General features: G+C 42.8%; 1 protein-coding gene across 1 annotated transcript; it reads right to left on the minus strand.

Annotated features, from left to right (window-relative positions):
- Positions 1-3346: 3346 nt before the first annotated feature.
- Positions 3347-16006, minus strand: LOC133124774 (chromosome alignment-maintaining phosphoprotein 1-like). Its single transcript, XM_061236244.1, has 2 exons — positions 15868-16006; positions 3347-5877 (listed from the first exon to the last, which is right to left on the minus strand). Exon 2 carries the CDS (start codon positions 5840-5842, stop codon positions 4877-4879), a length of 966 nt encoding a protein of 321 aa, XP_061092228.1. The 5' UTR covers positions 5843-5877; positions 15868-16006; the 3' UTR covers positions 3347-4876.
- Positions 16007-19226: the final 3220 nt, after the last annotated feature.

Genomic DNA, 19226 nt, shown 5'->3' on the forward strand with positions numbered 1-19226 from the left:
TAGTTGTAAAACTTATTTAAGATTTATCCATGATATCTAAAGGTATGTAATGGAAAATTATTTTCATTTGATGTTATTCATAAGACACATAAGATCATCCAAAATATAAAAAGAAACACATGGAAATTAAAAAAATACAAATATAGATATTTCAATATCAAAGTATTTCACAACAGCATAGAAAATGACTTGCAGGTGAAAATCGAAGTACTTTGTCAAAAGTATTTTTGAGTGGGCTGGGTGGGTGGGCTGTATCCGTCAGATACAGTCCCCTGTATATTCAAAAGGGAAGATCACATTACAAAAGATTGCACAGCATTATAGCAATTTTTGACAATTGGGTTGGCCTTTGAAGTCTATCAAGATTTGTATCAAATGGTTTTAATTACAAAAGCCTGCAACCTACTGACACTGACAAGATTTAAGATGTTTATAATGCACTAGAATGGGCACCCCTTAAAAATGCATCCCTTCTGAGAAACTGTAATTTTACACATTTTATAAGCCGATATAGCCAGCAAATCTATCTCAACACACAGCTGTATGTTTGATTCCCTTGAGAAATCATAACATCAAAACAGTACAGTATGTACAAAGTATGCTGTAGATTTTGATTTAGGTTAGGAACATTGCTGTATGCTCCATACCAGAGGGTTTTTGGAATGGTATGTAGAAAAGGTGTACGTGCCTGGCAGACTCAGCTGCTATATTCCATTAATAAAGTAAACAACCCAAACTCCAGTGTGATTCAGCTCTGACTGAAATGCTGTATTTCATTAAACCTACACCATGATGGGATCCATGTCATCCAAACCTTTGACTCATCTGTCCACATACCATTATCCAAAAAGGCTTGGGGATCTTCCAGGTGTTTTCTTTGGCAGAAGTGAGATGAGCATTGATGTTTCTCTTGGTTAGCAGTGGTTTCTGCCTTCATACTCTTTAATGAATCCAATTTTTACTTATTGAGGAATCATGAACCCTTCAGTTAGCTGAGGCTGAAGTGGTCTGCAGTTCTTTGGATGTTCTTCTGGGATCATTTGTGACTTCCTGAATGGTTTGTCATTGCGTCCTTGGAGGAATATTGGCAAGCCTCCTGGGAACATTTATCACTGCTCCAAATGTTCTCCATTTGTGTTCTCCACTTGGCCCTCAATGCGGATAGGTGCAGTCCCTGGGCCTCTACAACCCTTCCAGACATACTGTATATATTAAGTTTTTCAGTTATTTTTTCCCTCGTCCCTTCTGGAATTTCCTTGCAAAGTTCCTCTACAGTCATAGGAAAGACTGATGCAAAGTATAGTAAGTGTTGGTTACAGTTATTGCTGCTAAAGGTGGTGCAACCGGTTCATTTCAAGGAGGCAATTTCTTTCACATGGATGTTTGGCAACATTTAATAAATGAAGGTGTTTTGCTTATTTAGATTCCCTTGGTCCAAGATTACATTTTGTCTAAAGACCTGAAACCATTCAGTGTGACATAGTCAGAATTATTGGCACCCTTGATAAAAATTACTTTCTTTTTTGAATTAAATTTCAATTTTTGAACGACACAATAATCAACAGTGCAGACTATATGTATTTGGACAGTGACACATTTTTGTTGTTTTGGCTGTACCCCAGCACATTAGATTTAAAATAAAAAATAGATTTTAAATCAAACAATAAATATGAAGTTAAAGTTCAGACTGTCACCTTTAATTTGAGGGTATTTATATATATATATATATATATATATAGTCCCCCTGTTTTAGGGGACCAAAAGTAAACAGACAGTTGGCTTCTCAGCTGTTACAACCATTCCAATGTGGAAAACATGTGGAATGGTTGCAAACTTGCCAGGAGGAAGTGCACATTGTCCCCATAGAGGGTGAGGAAGATGGTGAGGGACCCTTCCAAGAATTACAGTTCCAAGAACTGCAAAGATTAGTTGCATCTTGGGGTCACCAATTTTCAAAAATTTAACTGAATAATTTATATATTTTTTTTATTTTTTATTTTTTATTTTTCCAAGAAAATAATTGTAGCAGAATTGCATCTAGTTTTTAAAAGGAATATGATTACTCATATTCATTGACTCATCATTTCCCCGTAGGACTAACACTAATCTTTCCTGCTCGGTATTTAAATAGTAAATTGTATTGTAAAACTTTCCATATTTCCCAGAATATGCATACTAATGGTAGTTTAGTAAGACCATTTGAACTGAAACCCTTCCAAATTAAAGCTGTAATATTTGCTGAAATCATACACATTCTCTTTAACTTTATCTTTAACAAATTCTTAAGCTTTTAGAAATGCATCCAAACTTGAACATACAAAATGATTCAGTTACTGAAATCATATGGCGTGATGCAAGAGGTGTGAAAAAATTATAGAAAAAATAATAAGCCCAGCTTTTCAAGAAATTTTAAGACCTGATGCACACGGCAGTTCGGTTAGATGATTACGTAACAAATAATTATTATGTAACAAAATAGCTCAATGTTGAGTTTTTGTGCAGAAAGTCAAAACCACTGTAATTCTGCACTAATTAAACAGAAAAATAAATTTTTGTTATTGCTGAGGACGATGTAGTCAAAGAATGCATGCAGTTCCATTTTTTTGGCCACTGGCTGGGTACATTAATATAAACATCATCTTTAGAGTACATTATTTTTGCATAGTGTACATAGTGAACCTAATCTAGATGTCCATCTCAGTATTACATGACAATACTGACCTCCAGTGGTATTATGGAGTGTTTAGCTTAATGCTACCCATACCTGGTACCATTATAGAATTGTCCAGTATTTGGAAGGATGGGGCATTTGGCAAAGCAGTTGCTATAATACTTCTTTGCTACGTCTATTAAAAATAAATACACAAATAAATGTAATTCCTACCACTGTAAAACACATTATGAACTGGTAACCAAGCTGCTTCATTTGCATACAGAAGTTAAATGTTAAATTACAGTGTAATAATAATAGTTATAAGTAGGTGGCATATTTAGCATTACAAAGCAAAAGCATGTATGCACGCATAAATTAATCAAGGACAGCTAAGCAGCCAGGTATCTACTCAAACCCAGTTGTAACTGGTGATGTACACTCATTTAATAATCCTTATGGCTTATCCTGAGTGTGACATGGCAAGAAAATGACTGAGCTTGTGACTACAATGGCAGGGAAAAAAGACCTGTATTCCTGAAACTGCCATTTCGAATCCAAGACAGGACACTCCTATTGTCAGGTCCCATCATTTCAGCCATAATCCAGCATCAGGCCGACAAGTATACGTTTATTTCAGGCTATTATTGCCTGATACAAGCCTGATATTACTGTCCATACCCATAAAAATGCAAATTAGGAAATCCAATTCAATGCTGCTTTATTAACACACCAATGATTTTTATCACCATTACTACTAACATCATTAGCACAGTGACAGTTGCTAGCCTTATTAACATTCCTAAATATGGTATGATTCCTAAAACTTTGTCAAAACAACTAGCAGTGTTGTTAGATTAGCAGCAAATGGTATCATAAGACTTTTGTCTGGTTTTCAGATATCGCTTCTTCTGATGGAGACCTTTCATCTTAGGCCTCTGACCCTGCTCTACTCAGTTTTAGCAATCACAAAAATCTGAAGCAGCCATGTTGTATTTTGCACTTGAATTGCTTTTCAGGTTCACATTCATGTAACACAATTTCATCAGAAAGGCTGTTATTGAGATGTATATGACATGTATTAGGAATGCTTTGCATGATGCCCAAGGCAAGATGTCACAATGCTCACACATAATACCTACTAGACATAATACACATAAACCAATAAACATAGTATAAAAACACAGTCTAAAAAACAGTATTATCTGCCTAACTAGGAAATCAATAAATAAAATATGTAATGTAACATTATCAGTAGTATTCAGATGTATTACTGTACTTGCAGAGACAAAATCAAATTTGGACTTGAAGCCTTGAAGCTTTAGAAACCTCAATTGATTGCTCATCTACACATACATGAACAAATCTAAAAAACTTAAAAAGAACTTCACTTACTTTACACAAGGTAAAAACATTGGAGAAGAGCATCATGGAAACACATTTGCTTGAAAATAAAGGTACAGAGAAAGCTTAAACTTGACCAGTTTGTCAGTGCTGTAGGCGAACTGACTCTGCCCCTTTTCTATTTACCTGTGGAAAGGGGCCAAGGTCCAGTGATGGTACCTGCTTTCATTCTATCATTATGGTTCATGGTGTTATGGTCATGAAATAACAGCATGCACATTGAGAAATAAACACAAATCTCTCAGGGTGAAACAGGTGTGAACATGAATCCTGCCCTCAAAATGAACTGAAATACTGTTCACTGCATGGGCTGTGTACAGAAGTAGGACTACAAAATAGATTGCATGTAAGATTATGATCTGTAAACACATCTGAACTTTATAAAAGAGAGGCAGGTTTGTGTAGCGGCTTGGGAGTTGGACAAGGGCGGTGCTAGATTTGAGCCCTTCTGTTGAATGGTTTGCTCAAGGCATAACATTCCATTTCAGAAACTACCGTTATTCTGCTCAGAGAGTTTAAATCAGTGAACAGGCACACTATATCACATCTTCATGGGGTTAAGTTAAACCTGTAGGACCACAGCAACCAGCAAAGCAAAGCCACTGAACACTAGACATACTTTACTGGAGAAGTCAAGGTGCCGTTAGGATCTTCCCATTGATATGACAAGATTCACACTTTAGTCCATTGTTGGTTACAAACATAACTGTTGGCATGAAATAACAGACAAACTAACAATATGTTGAATTGCTTAATCATTTCATCACCAGACTTTCCTCACTAATGTCCACACTGTCATTTCATTTCAGCCACGTGAATGCCTCAGTCCTGCTCATCGCTGTCATATGACCCCTCTCCCTGCTTGTTGCAGTTGTTCAGGTGCCGCCGGACCCCCCGGAGGAAGTTGGTCTTGAAGGAGCAGTAGGGACACTGGTAGATCCCCTGCTTGTGGAACAGGTTGGTGTGGCTGAGGAGCATGCTCTCCAGGAGGAAGGACTTGTTGCACTCTTTGCAGGCGTGCGGCCTGGGGATGTCGTGCTTCTTGCTGACGTGGTGGAACATGAAGCCCTTCATCTTGCCGCGCCAGTTGCAGATGTTGCAGTAGTAGCGCCCCCCGATGCGGCGGACGTATTTGGACAGCAGCGCATCCTCCGCCTGCTTCTCCTCTCGCGCCTCGTCCGTTTCCCGCTCCCGTTTGCCCGAGTAGTCGGGGAAGTCCTCGCTGTCCAGGTGCGCCTCCTCATCGCTGGCTACGTCCTTCTTCCTTTTCGGAGGCTGGCTGGGAGAGCCGGACTGGCGTGAGTCTTCGTCGTAGAGCCCCTCCTCCTCCTTCTTGACACAGTTGAGGGGCACAAACTTGGCGGGAATCTGGATGTTGGCTTCCTCTTTAGGCTTAGCCTGACCGTCTCCCCTTTCTCGCCTTGACTCTTCGTTGTTGTCGGGGACGTCTTTGCTGTCATTGCTGTCGCTGAGGTAGTCTTTAGGGTCTCCGTTGCCACCGCTCTTGTCCTTCCCCGAGAAGGAGTGGCAGACAAGGACGTGGTCGTAAACTCGGGCATATGTCTTCCCTGTGAAGTAGCATTCCTGGCAGTGGAAGAGCTCGGCGCCTTTTTGGTAGAAGATGATCTTTCCCAGACGACCCATGTCCATATCCTCACAGTGAAAGGGGTGATTGGTGCCAATGTGGATTTGAAATGTGGCGTTGCTTTTGCACTGGTACCTGCAGAAGGTACACTGGAAGGGGCCCCCTGTGGTGACAGGGTTTACAGACATCCACTTGACATCCATGGCTTTAGATTCGTGAAGGCAGTCCTTCTCCAACACTACAAAAAAACACAAAAAACCTTCACTCACACTGATTAAAATATTTTTAAAATAATTTTATTCCAAAGAAATACCAAAGAAATGTACTGTGCAATTATTTTTATGTTATGGTCAGTGCAATAAATATAACCAATAACATTGTATTTGCAAAATCATTATATCTACAAATTTCTACACTTTTTTATTGGGGGGGGGCTGATTCAACCTGTATTTAGAGCCCAGAGGACACATTGAGGGAACCCTCATTTTCCTCCGAGTAATCCGGTTTCCTCCCACAGTCCAAAGACATGCAGGTTAGGCTGATTGGAGAGTCTAAATTGCTTGTGGGTATGAGTGTGTGAGTGAATGGTGTGTGTGCCCTGCAGTGGACTGGCGACCTGTCCAGGGTGTATTCCTGCCTTTCACCCAATATATGCTGGGATAGGCTCCAGCCCCCCGCGACCCTGTTCAGGATAAGCAGGTTCAGATAAAGGATGGATGGATTTTTTTTTTTTCATAAAAAAGGTAGAATTATGTATAATGTAAATTTCATTGAAAAACAATAGAAGAATAAGTGAAACATTTGACAAATACAAATAAAATAAATAAATAAATAATAAAACACAGCAAGGACAATTATTACAAAAATAATTATCAAAATAAAAACCAAGAGTTAAAATGGGGCGGCACGGACGGCGCAGTGGGTAGCACTGCTGCCTCACAGCAAGGAGGTCCTGGGTTCGAATCCCCGTCGGCCGGGGCCTCTCTGTGCGGAGTATGCATGTTCTCCCCGTGTTTGCGTGGGTTTCCTCCGGGTACTCCGGTTTCCTCCCACAGTCCTCCCAAAGACATGCAGGTTAGGCTGATTGGAGAGTCTAAATTGCCCATAGGTATGAGTGTGTGAGTGAATGGTGTGTGTGCACTGCGATGGACTGGCAACCTGTCCAGGGTGCCTTTCGCCCAATGTATGCTGGGATAGGCTCCAGCCCCCCTGCGACCCTGTTCAGGATAAGTGGGTTCAGATAATGGATGGATGGATGGATGGAGTTAAAATGGTATCAAGTTTTAGTTCCTTATGTTATGCATTCAGGGTTTCTGGTGCATACATTTCGCCAGTTGTAGACAATCTTGTGAATGTGGGCAAAAAGGCAGATCTTTAAAGGAGTAACCTGGTGTTTGACTGTGACACTTGCCTGTTGTCATTAGACAACAAAAAACAAACATTTGTTTTTATTATTCAGTCATTTAAATGTATTTTCAAACTTATTTTCCTAAACCTAAATTACCCACTATAAAAGTTCACCCAAACTGTCTTGATGCAATAATGAGCTATGATGACAGACCGTGCTCCCACTTTCCACACATTGTTGTTTGTTACCATAGCTACCTTCATGACTTACAAAATGTAGGCTGCGAATTTACTGATCAAAAGCCCAAGCCCATTTACAGAATTAATAGAACCAAAAACAGCGCGGCTTGGACTACATGCCAATGGTGAACACTGTGCTGTATATTCGACGATAGCATCCATGCACCAAGCTGGTTTGGGTAGAGACCCATCTGCTCTCCCAGAGAAAGTTAAAATTCTCCAAGAAGCTAGTAATTTGCTCAGTCACCTACTGAACTGCCCCATCCCATGGCCAAATGTGGGAATTGGACACAAAATAAAAGCCTGGCCTACATTGGACTCTTTCAGGACACGGAACAGTTTGCACAATTATACTATCTGTACGGAGATGGTAACATGAAGGGCGTTCAGGTGGGGATCCAGTGCATGCTCTCTAGCTGACGCAGTGGAGGCGAAACGGAAATAGGAGTGGGCCCATTTGGAGATGCCGATGAGCAATCGGCCAGCGAAGAACAATGAAACACATCCAGGACTCAAAATATTTTTACCGGCTGAATATCCCGAGGACAAGGGGGTACAAGTGGTACACCTACCGCCACACTTTCCACCAAAGGCTACAGACCATGGTTCCAGGCACTTTTCGATCTTCCACCCACTCCAACCCTTGGGTTGACCGACTGAGTAGCTTCAGGGACTGCCAACATAGCGATCAACTCACCAATGGCGTCGGGAGCAGCACCAGTCAAGGAATCAAGCTGTTGATCTTGCCATTTCTGATGAAGGGTGGATATTTGGCCTTCCAGGTCAGCTAGTCTCTGGCTTAGTTTGAGGCAACTCCTGCATTCCGGATGGGAGGTGAGTGGAGGCATAGCACGACGGCCTTGTTTGTGGCTCTGAGAGGCCGGTTAGTTTTCCTGATTTCTGAACAGATATCTGGATGTCGGTTTAAATGGTTTTTGCTAGGGATGTGACAAATCATCTGTTTTTGTAAGCAGTTACCATCCCATCTTATAAATGGTTAACCTTGTAACTGATACTACTTATGACCACTAGGAGTCATATAGTTTTTCAACTGCAGTACTGACTAATTAATTCATTAAATTTGCGTGCCAATGAATAAACACAGATGAAGAGACGCCATACAATAAGCCATAAGTGAACCAACAGCTACAGATTTTAAAAACACAGAAATTCTTTGATAACTATAGTAGCCTACTGTAGCATTCAATTCCCTGCAATCTTAACCCTCGGAAATGGCCGCAGATTGCTTGCTTGTACTACTTTAGCTTATTGTTTGTTAGTTTAGAATGTAAACAGCGTATTGTAATATTGTGTGCAACATTTGTCCAATGATGTGTTGCTTAGTTTATTTTTATGTAGATACAGCATAGTGGAAAGCTACGTTCAGTTTGCCGATAGTTTGAATTCACGTGTCAACGAATAAACACGGATCTTCTGTGAACCTTATGAAACAATATAACGTTACAATTCGCCATAAGTCAACCAAGACCGACAGAAATTCTTTGATAACTCTGATATTGTGGCATTCAATTCCCTGTGGCATTTGCATTTTAAACCCCCTGAAATGTACTAGAACTACTATAGCTTGTCAATTGCTTGTTTAGACTGTAAACTGCAATAATACGCCTGAGCTTACTGTTTCAGCTTCAGCTTTTTGGCTTAAGTTTCTCGACATAGTTGATTGTGACAAAACTAAGAATAAAAACACTGACGCAACATGTTCATATCACTCCCGAATATGTACTAATCTGTTTTTGTTATTCTACCGCATTGAAGTTCCGTGATAGAGTACCTGCATGTATTGAATTAGTAGGTTTCTACCCCCAGCCACATATGGGTGGCATGGAAAAAAGCCACCAGATTTTGACCACTTGGCTACCTTTTCTGCTGGTAGACTATATTAGTTACACTTTTGTGTTTCTAATGCATTTCAATTTACTGTCATCTTAATGGACATCAAAAAAGAAGACAATTGGTTGCTGCTTTCAAAAAAGTAACTTAGGCTAATTCACAACAGAACATTTTGTATTTTGTGTTTGCAGTACATTCTCTGCACATGTTTGACATGTTCGGATGCCATTGTCAATTAATTGTTTTTATTTTTTATTTTAATAAGTGAGCAAAAACTTTCATTTTTAAACTCGGAACGTCAATGTACGTACTAAAACTAAATTCCAGCTGATTCAATTCGCCAAATGAGCCTGTCGCACCAAACAGTAGATCTATGAAGTAAAATTTGCTACATCACTATTTATTCAAACAGCGTGTTTCCATTGCCTATTATTCATATAAACTCTTTATCAACACAATGGAAAAAACACCTCAAAAACCATTTAGTGATATGGTTGTTGAATTCTGTCGTTTCAATCCAGCTTTTCTAATTAGATATGCGTAAAAAAAATCCTGAATGGAAACATACTTTTATGTTTCACCATTGCATGCTGTGGCGGCCCGATCATCGGCGAGGATCTGGCCAATGGTCCGGGAGCACATGAATCAGGCCCAGGCAGAGCAGGCTCGACTGTACAACCGGAATGCTCAGTTGCGGGAATTCCAGCCGGGAGACAAGGTCATGGTGCTGATCCCCACAAGTAAGTGCATGTTTCTGGCCAAATGGCATGGCCCCTACGAGGTGGTAGCCAAAGTCGGCCCGGTGAACGACACAGTAAGACAGGTGAGGAGGAGATACACGACACAAAAATATCATATTAACCTGTTGGAGAGGTGGCACGAGCCCGTGCACGACTCTGCTCCCCTCTGTTTAACAGCAGGCGGCGCCACCGGAACCCCGGAAGTGGCCACCGGAGACCTGCTAACTGACCAGCAACGACAAGACCTCCGGAAGATGGTAAGCCAACACCGGGACGTGTTTTCCCACCTCCCGGGCCGGACTACGAGGGTCCAACACGACATTGTCACGGAGCCAGGGAGGAAGGTTCGACTGCGGCCCTACCGGATCCCGGAGGCGATAAGGCAGGCTCATGGACAACCTACTGAGGCCCCACAGGGAGTATGCTGCCGCCTATCTTGGAGACATTGTCATTCATAGTGCCGATTGGGAGAGCCACCTCAGGAGACTGGAGGCCGTGCTGGGGGCGCTCCGGGAGGCGGGCCTAACCGCTAACCCGGCTAAATGTTGCCTGGGCCTGGAGGAGGCCGACTACTTAGGCCACACCGTGGGACGAGGGTGCGTTCGGCCCCAGAGCCAGAAGGTGGATGGGATCGCACACTGGCCACGACCCACCACAAAGAGGCAAGTCTGCAAGTTCCTGGGCCTAGTAGGGTACTATCGCCAGTTCATCCCGGACTTCACGACCAGAGCGCCCCCCCTGCACGAGCTGACGAAGAAAGACCAACGAAACACGGTGAAATGGTCTGAAGATGCAGACCGCGCCTTCCTGGACCTGAGAGCCGCCCAATCAGGGATCGGTACACCACTGGAGTGGAACGACCCGTGCGCCGACGCCAAGAGCTAGGGAAAGTAATTAACAACGTTTATTTCCTGATCTCGTATTTAATAGGTCAGCACCTTGGAGAGAGCCCGGCGAGGAGAAGCAGAACCAAGGCCAGCACCCGGGAGAGGCACGTGAGGAATGCGAGCACGCACGACTAACCATTTCTGATTGGGCAGGCGCAGCTGGACCAAGTTCAAGAGGGAGCGAGACGCCCTACAAAAGGCCGGGCGCGAGAACAGAACGGGGCTCAGGATAAAGGGAGAAGGATGCGGAGCCAGCGAGTGCTCTATCGAACATGTACCGTTAACCAGGAAGAGATAGATCAGCTCCTGGTACCCCAGACCCACACCTCCAAGGTGATGTATCTCGCACACACCCACCTGTTGGGGGCCCACCTGGGATGGGAGAAGACACAAGAGCGGATCCTGTCCCGGTTTTACTGGTGTGCGGAGTGTCAACTTCACAGCCCCAGAGTGACGTATCGCAATCCACTAATCCCTCTCCCCATTATAGATGTGCCCTTCCGCCGAATCGCTATGGACATAGTGGGACCCTTACCCAAGTCTAGCCGAGGCCACCGTTACATATTGGTGGTCGTAGACTATGCCACCCGCTACTCGGAGGCCATACCCTTACGGACCGCGACAGGAAAGAGCATTGCGAAGGAGCTGTTCCACCTGTTCAGCCGGGTAGGGATAGCTGAAGAGGTCCTGACTGACCAGGGTTCTCGTTTCATGTCGGAGTGCTGAAGGAGATGTGCTGCCTGCTCCGGGTCAAACAGCTGAGGACTTCCGTCTACCACCCCCAGACAGGCTTGTAGAACGTTTCAACAAGACCCTAAAGTCAATGAGGAAAATGATAGTAACTAATGGAAAGACTGGGACCATTTATTACTCTACTTACTGTTCTCCATACGTGAGGTCCCACAGGCATCCACGGGGTACGCCCCCTTCGAGCTGCTGTATGGGAGACGGCCACGAGGGCTACTGGACCTCGCGAAGGAGGCCTGGGAGAGCGCTCCCTCCTGGAACATGTGGAGGCTATGGACCAGTGGATGGCGAGGATCTGGCCAATGGTCCGGGAGCACATGAATCAGGCCCAGGCAGAGCAGGCTCGACTGTACAACCGGAATGCTCAGTTGCGGGAATTCCAGCCGGGAGACAAGGTCATGGTGCTGATCCCCACAAGTAAGTGCATGTTTCTGGCCAAATGGCATGGCCCCTACGAGGTGGTAGCCAAAGTCGGCCCGGTGAACGACACAGTAAGACAGGTGAGGAGGAGATACACGACACAAAAATATCATATTAACCTGTTGGAGAGGTGGCACGAGCCCGTGCACGACTCTGCTCCCCTCTGTTTAACAGCAGGCGGCGCCACCGGAACCCCGGAAGTGGCCACCGGAGACCTGCTAACTGACCAGCAACGACAAGACCTCCGGAAGATGGTAAGCCAACACCGGGACGTGTTTTCCCACCTCCCGGGCCGGACTACGAGGGTCCAACACGACATTGTCACGGAGCCAGGGAGGAAGGTTCGACTGCGGCCCTACCGGATCCCGGAGGCGATAAGGCAGGCTCATGGACAACCTACTGAGGCCCCACAGGGAGTATGCTGCCGCCTATCTTGGAGACATTGTCATTCATAGTGCCGATTGGGAGAGCCACCTCAGGAGACTGGAGGCCGTGCTGGGGGCGCTCCGGGAGGCGGGCCTAACCGCTAACCCGGCTAAATGTTGCCTGGGCCTGGAGGAGGCCGACTACTTAGGCCACACCGTGGGACGAGGGTGCGTTCGGCCCCAGAGCCAGAAGGTGGATGGGATCGCACACTGGCCACGACCCACCACAAAGAGGCAAGTCTGCAAGTTCCTGGGCCTAGTAGGGTACTATCGCCAGTTCATCCCGGACTTCACGACCAGAGCGGCCCCCCTGCACGAGCTGACGAAGAAAGACCAACGAAACACGGTGAAATGGTCTGAAGATGCAGACCGCGCCTTCCTGGACCTGAGAGCCGCCCAATCAGGGATCGGTACACCACTGGAGTGGAACGACCCGTGCGCCGACGCCAAGAGCTAGGGAAAGTAATTAACAACGTTTATTTCCTGATCTCGTATTTAATAGGTCAGCACCTTGGAGAGAGCCCGGCGAGGAGAAGCAGAACCAAGGCCAGCACCCGGGAGAGGCACGTGAGGAATGCGAGCACGCACGACTAACCATTTCTGATTGGGCAGGCGCAGCTGGACCAAGTTCAAGAGGGAGCGAGACGCCCTACAAAAGGCCGGGCGCGAGAACAGAACGGGGCTCAGGATAAAGGGAGAAGGATGCGGAGCCAGCGAGTGTGAAAATCGCTCTTAGAACGACGGACGACAAGGCGGAGAAGCGGGACTTCCGAGGCCCGGAAAGGCGAGGATTAGATGGTCCCGCCACCAATAACAACGGAACAACACCGTCACGTGAATCCCGGAGTGCCGGTGTTCCTAATTTAATGTGCCCTGAAGGCACTTAGAAAAAAATGAATAAAAATACTTTTTTTGATTCACCTATTTTGCTCTCTCTTCCTCTCTCACCCAGTGGGTCACCACAATGCATATTAACTCTTGAAAATAAAATCACTCGAACCACTTTTTTGTTGCATTATGTATGCCTACACGATAGTTTTAGAACAAGCAAAATAAATAATAAATAAATTATTCTACGTGCTGCAGCGAGAAGTGAAAAGTAGAACCTGTGCGCACTATTAGGCTAGAAGAATTGCCAACGAGCGTATCGATGAGGAGCAGGATTGGCTGTGGTTGTGGATTGCGACAAGGATATGCCCTGTTTTGGCCATAGTGCATTGTTTATTCTGATTATTGGTACATGCCATTTTCAATCATTTATTTGTATTTTTCAGTAATCGGCTTTGAACATTTAAGTTTGTTTTCAAGTTAATATTCTTATTTATCTCTTTTTTATGTTTTGTTGACACAGCAGTAAATTACAAAGCAATACACTAAGCAATAACGTCCAAACCAATTTTAGTTTACAAAGCAATAAATGTATCTTCTCCATAAGGTGGATGTGAATTATTCGGCTAATACTATAATAGGCTTGAATTGTTTTTTTTACAATTCAATTGTAAATCGCAATTATTTGCATCGTGACAGCCCTAAGTGTGCGAACGCTGAACACTATTCTGGTACGAGTATCCCACAGCACATTGCACTAGGTTACGACCCAAGCAAACAGAAGGTTCTACTTTTTTTTTTTCTATTTTCATTACACAAAGTCACATCAACTACCATCATCACACGCACTGTGTTTAAAAGTGTTGCCGTTCCATGACGATGTAGTGCGTCGGAAAATCCATCTTACTTTTACCGGTATACTAAAGCCATCTTGTGTATGCCAAATGATAACATACATGTAGTGTCCCTATCTTTCACTCAACCCTCCCTCACTCCACTCCTCCACTCCAGTGAAAGAATGTGGAGTAAAGGAGTGAACGACGGGGAGTGAAGAAAATTTTAGTTTCGATTTTCAGCTTCGCCATCATCAAAGTCGATGTCCTGTGTTGAGGAAACAGCCCTATCATAATCGTTCTTTTTTGCCGATCCCACACATATTTCCATAGCCAATTACAGATTGTACACATGGTAAGCCCATTTAAAGCTACAATATCGCTTGTAAGTTAAAAGCAGAGTTGCAGAGTAGCATACAGTAGCCTGTAAAAACATAAATCTGACATTGCGGTTCGCCTCACCAGCCACCAGCAACATTGGATCAAAGTAAAAATCAAAACAAACATAACTATTTACTGTAATCCCAGAATCCCAATGTGTCTTTTTGTCAGTTGCACCTCACATACGCTAATTCAGAAACATTTCTGTACATGAGTGAAACATAGCCTAGCCTATATGGCGCTTCATATGTGAGTTTTCCATGTTCATTATTTCCTACTGTAACAAATTGGCAGTAAATATGTCAGTTGGAAACGGTTGGTTTCATAAATTCATCCATGCATGTTTACGTACGCTCCAGAAATAATTCTAGCTGCTTCTTAAGAGTCTGCTGGTTTTAAGTACAAATATATAAATCCGCTTCCGTTGTAAAGTGCAGAATATGTTTGACTGACATTTTGCATGTCAGGATGATATGCATGTTAATAACGACACATACATTTGGCTAAATATTTTGCATAATTGGGAGAATTACATTTTCCAGCCATCTCAACTTTCTGGATCTGAACAGTGCCAGATTTTGTTGCTTGGGTTTTCATAGCATGTGGGCGTCAGCATGATGAAGTCACCCGAACACCTGAAACCTCCGCTAAAACCTGCATTGTCGTACACTTTGTCAGGGGAGTGGAGGAAGGCGGAGTCAAAGCCTTTTTTTGTTCATACACTTCGAAAAAGGGACAGTGGAGTGAGTCCACAAAGAACGGTTTCCAAGGCACAGAGTGGAGGAGGGTAGTAGTGGAGTTAAGGAGTATACACTTTTCGGCTACTGGGACGCACCCACAGCGCGGAGTATTTAATTTCGGACACACCCCTCATTTGTCATCGGTCACGTGATCTTCTGAAACCGATACAAGCCTCGAAGCGGGACTTCAGGGAACTGACATACATACTCGACAAACGCCTTGGTATCATTCGTAATATCACTATTGATTTACAGTGTCGAGTAAAAGAGCTTGAAACTCTGAAAGTTCGATGCATTTTCATGTAATGTTACTGACTAGATACATTTTAATAAATCGAAATTCCTAACTCTATTTCCCCGTGGAAGTGACGCAGATATAGCTAAGTAACTTGATGCAAGTTAGGTCTGCTGTTCATTCCCATCGCCTCTAAACGACCGTTCTTAATAGCATTCAATAGTTTTCTAGCTAGCTTGTTATCAATTGCCAAACAATGGCCTACGGCAGTCGCTATTAACTGAACCCTTCCATCCTTAGCTGGCAAACCTGCTGCACAGCTAGCCAACCTGTTAGCAAGGCTGAGCCCTGTACCGAAGCTACAGTAAATCTCGACGAAGTAAATTTGCCTACAGACGGTTGTGTTTTAGTCAAAAGCTAACGCTAGCCAACCAGCTAGCCGTTTATCAATGCAGAGGCAACTCGCAACCGAACGTTATCATGTAAGATGGCGAACTAGCAAGGCTTGAGACAAAGTGAAACATATTATTAAGAAGTATTTTAACAGCACCTACCCTTATTACTCGCTCAATCTAGGTTATTTATTCGGTGACTTCAGCAAACACATCTGCACATTCAACATAATTTGCAAGAAACCAGCTAGCCTTTAGCCAGTCAGTTAGGGAGGCGGGCCAGTTCCTCTGGAGTCCTCAGTCTGCCAATCGGTGATTACTTCGTGCACACTTGACAGGAAGTTCCCTGTACATCTGCGTTATGCACTACGGTTCCCTAATTCTGATTGACTAACCATTATGATTTTTTATGCTTTAACGAGTTAGCAAAAACCAACCGTGAAAGATAAGGCAACATAATTAGGAATCAGATAAAGAGCAGAGAAGATATGGTCATGGAAATAGTAGACCTTATGTTTACAATTCAATTTTCTATGGGTGCCTGCTCATGGGGCAGTTAGAGGAAATGCGTTGGCAGATATATTTCCAAAACAAGCAGTAAATAGATATTGTGTGGATATGTAAGCCATAGCAAAACACAGATTAATAATATGATAAAAAAATAGGAATAATATAAGATGAAGGAAAGTGGGCACAAGCAATAACAGGGCACAACATTCAAAGAACAGTTAAGTTGGGCACATGGTTTGCAGGCTACAGGAAAGAACAGATAGTTGAAATAATTGTTTAGACATTTGTTTGAGGTAAAATCAAGTGTTGTAATTGTTTTTAGCCATTGTAAATTTTCTTTACGAACTTATTATTGTTATTTTTAACCTGTGTTTATCCACCACAGGGAGTGCATTAAAGCTATTGCTCTCTGGAGTCAAGTTGAGCTTGCACAGACATGGGTAATATACAAACATATGTGGCAGCATCATCAGGAATCGGTACCAGACTGTGGGAACGATCCACATACTAGAGCAGTATCTTAACAGGGTAAACCACACAGCAGCCTTTTAAACTGCTTGTACTTTGAACAATCTAGACATTAGCAAAGTCTGGCTTTGATTTAGGAACTCATGTGAATGCATCATATAAATCACAGGTGCATTTGTTCCTGCTTTAGGTAAATGCACTGAGAGCAGAGCAGGTACTATGGCTCAACTTGTTTCATTCCTTCTGACCAGGTCCTCCAGGTCATCATTCCCTAGTTTGTCACCTAATATGAGTAACTATTGTTCTGTTGTGGCAGTGCCCTTTGCCTCACTTGGTCTCCTTCTTGTGGCAAACAAACTTGTGGAAGTAGTGCCTCTGACCTGTGCTTGTCAGGGTCCTTATCTCTCAATCTGCTCTCCTCCTGCTCCCCCTTTTCCTTCACACCCTCTGCCTGGCCACTAGAGGGAGACAGAGGGACACAGAACTGTGGATTATGAGTGAGGTTTTATATTTATATATATATATATAGCACTTTATTAGGAACATTACTTTATTACACCTACTTATTAATGCAATTATCTAATCAACCAATTGGGTGGCAGCAGTGCAATGCATACAATCATGTAGATGCGGGTCAGGAGCTTCAGTTAATGTTCACATCAACCACCAGAATGGGGGGAAAAAAATGTGATCTAAGTGACCGTGGAATGATTATTTGGTTGTCTTGTCACCAAATCTTAAAAAAAAAACATGAAATGGCACCGTACCAGCAAACTCTTTGGAAGGGTGGCACAAAGACAGCCCTTATTGAGCACAATAAACAAAACCAATCTTGATTTTGCTAAAGCTCATTGGAATTATGACTGGAAAAGAGTGCTATGGCCAGATGAGACCAAAATTGAACATTTTGGCTATACACACCATCAACATGTCTGGCAGCAAAATGGAATGGATACAAGGAGAAAGCACCTCATACCTACTGTCAAATATGGCGGTGGGTCCTTGATGTTTTGGAGATGTTTTCCTGCCTGTGGTCCAGTCTCAGTAGCCATCTCAGCCTCCAGACTTAAATTCTATGACAAACCTGTGGTCTGAACTGAAGATGGGGGAATCCAAGGATATCTATGATTCTGGAATGTTCTGCATGGAGTAATGTTAAAAAATCCCTCCAAATCTGTTGTCTAACCTTATCAGAAATTATAGTAAAAGGATTATGGCTGTCATCTTTTCCAGGGGTGTTTGGACAAAGTATTAAACTAGGGTTGGCAATTGTGGAACCTGTTCTTTTGGGGAAAAACATTTTTAATGTAAAAAATGTATGATATTGTTGATTCCATTAAATCATTATCAAAGCGCACTGCTTTATGCGTGTTGGAAATTGCGCATATTATTCCCCAGAATTCTGCCAATAATTCTATAGCGCACTGTGTATTACCAAATATACAGTACATTTTATGACAGTAATATGCACTTGTGTACAGTACAGCATTTGAAAAACTTTATAACTTACTTAAAATACTGGAACCAAAATTTAGTAATCCTTTATTCCATATACAAATGTTGCACTTAAATACATGCTAAATACTACTGTGGAGTTCAAACAGTGAAAATAAAAATAATAACACATGTAGCTCATATATATTTCCTGAAGAGCCCAAAAGATTATCTGAAAACAAAATGTAATATATATTAAGGAATAACTGCACCCTGTGCCATTTAAAACAAATTGGTTTTAATCTGGAATCTATATAACAGAATAAATACCTCATAAGCAGTACCATCATTTAGCTCCTAAGTTGACTCATTGAGGAGTGCAGACTACAGGATGAATAAAAAATTATTTCTCTGGAAAATTGTATCCAGGTAGCCTAGTTATGAAAAAACTTCACTATCACAGCAAAGCATAGGAAAGCATTATTCCTTCATCTGAATGTCAATTAGGAATATTGATTTACAAAGATTGGTGTTATTGATCGGTCATATAGAGCAGTGGTTCACAAACTCAGTCCGAGGAACCCCTGTGTATGCTGCTTTTCGTTCCAGCCACAACTGTAATCCCATCCTTTTAAAAAGGTGTGAATTTTTTGCAGAAATTGTATGCCGTGTCATGATTAATAGAAGCCCATATTCACATTGTCCTATACGGCAAATAAAGAGAGCTTAAAAAAATAAACACAAATTAGGCTAAAATTAATCAATAGGCTCCTAATTGGTGAAAGTGTAGACACACGGTCACTGAAACAAACCATTTGGAAGATAATTAAGAATTAAAAGACAAAAGTGAATGATATAATGTGTGAACAGGTTTAAGGGAAAAAATGGAATTAATTAAACGCGTGTTCAACAAACTTAATTGAGCAAGAAATTGGCAGTACCAAAAAAACAGCATACACAGTCCCTCCAGGACTGAGTCTGAGAACCAATGATATAGAGGGACATGTATCCTCATAAGCAATGTAAAAAAGAACCGACTCCAAGAAACTGATTGATTGTCAATGCCTTCAGGCAACAGTCTCTGAATTGCAGCTGATCTGTTGTATTGT

The sequence above is a fragment of the Conger conger genome, chromosome 3 (assembly GCF_963514075.1).
Source record: "Conger conger chromosome 3, fConCon1.1, whole genome shotgun sequence".
Lineage (NCBI taxonomy): Eukaryota > Metazoa > Chordata > Actinopteri > Anguilliformes > Congridae > Conger > Conger conger.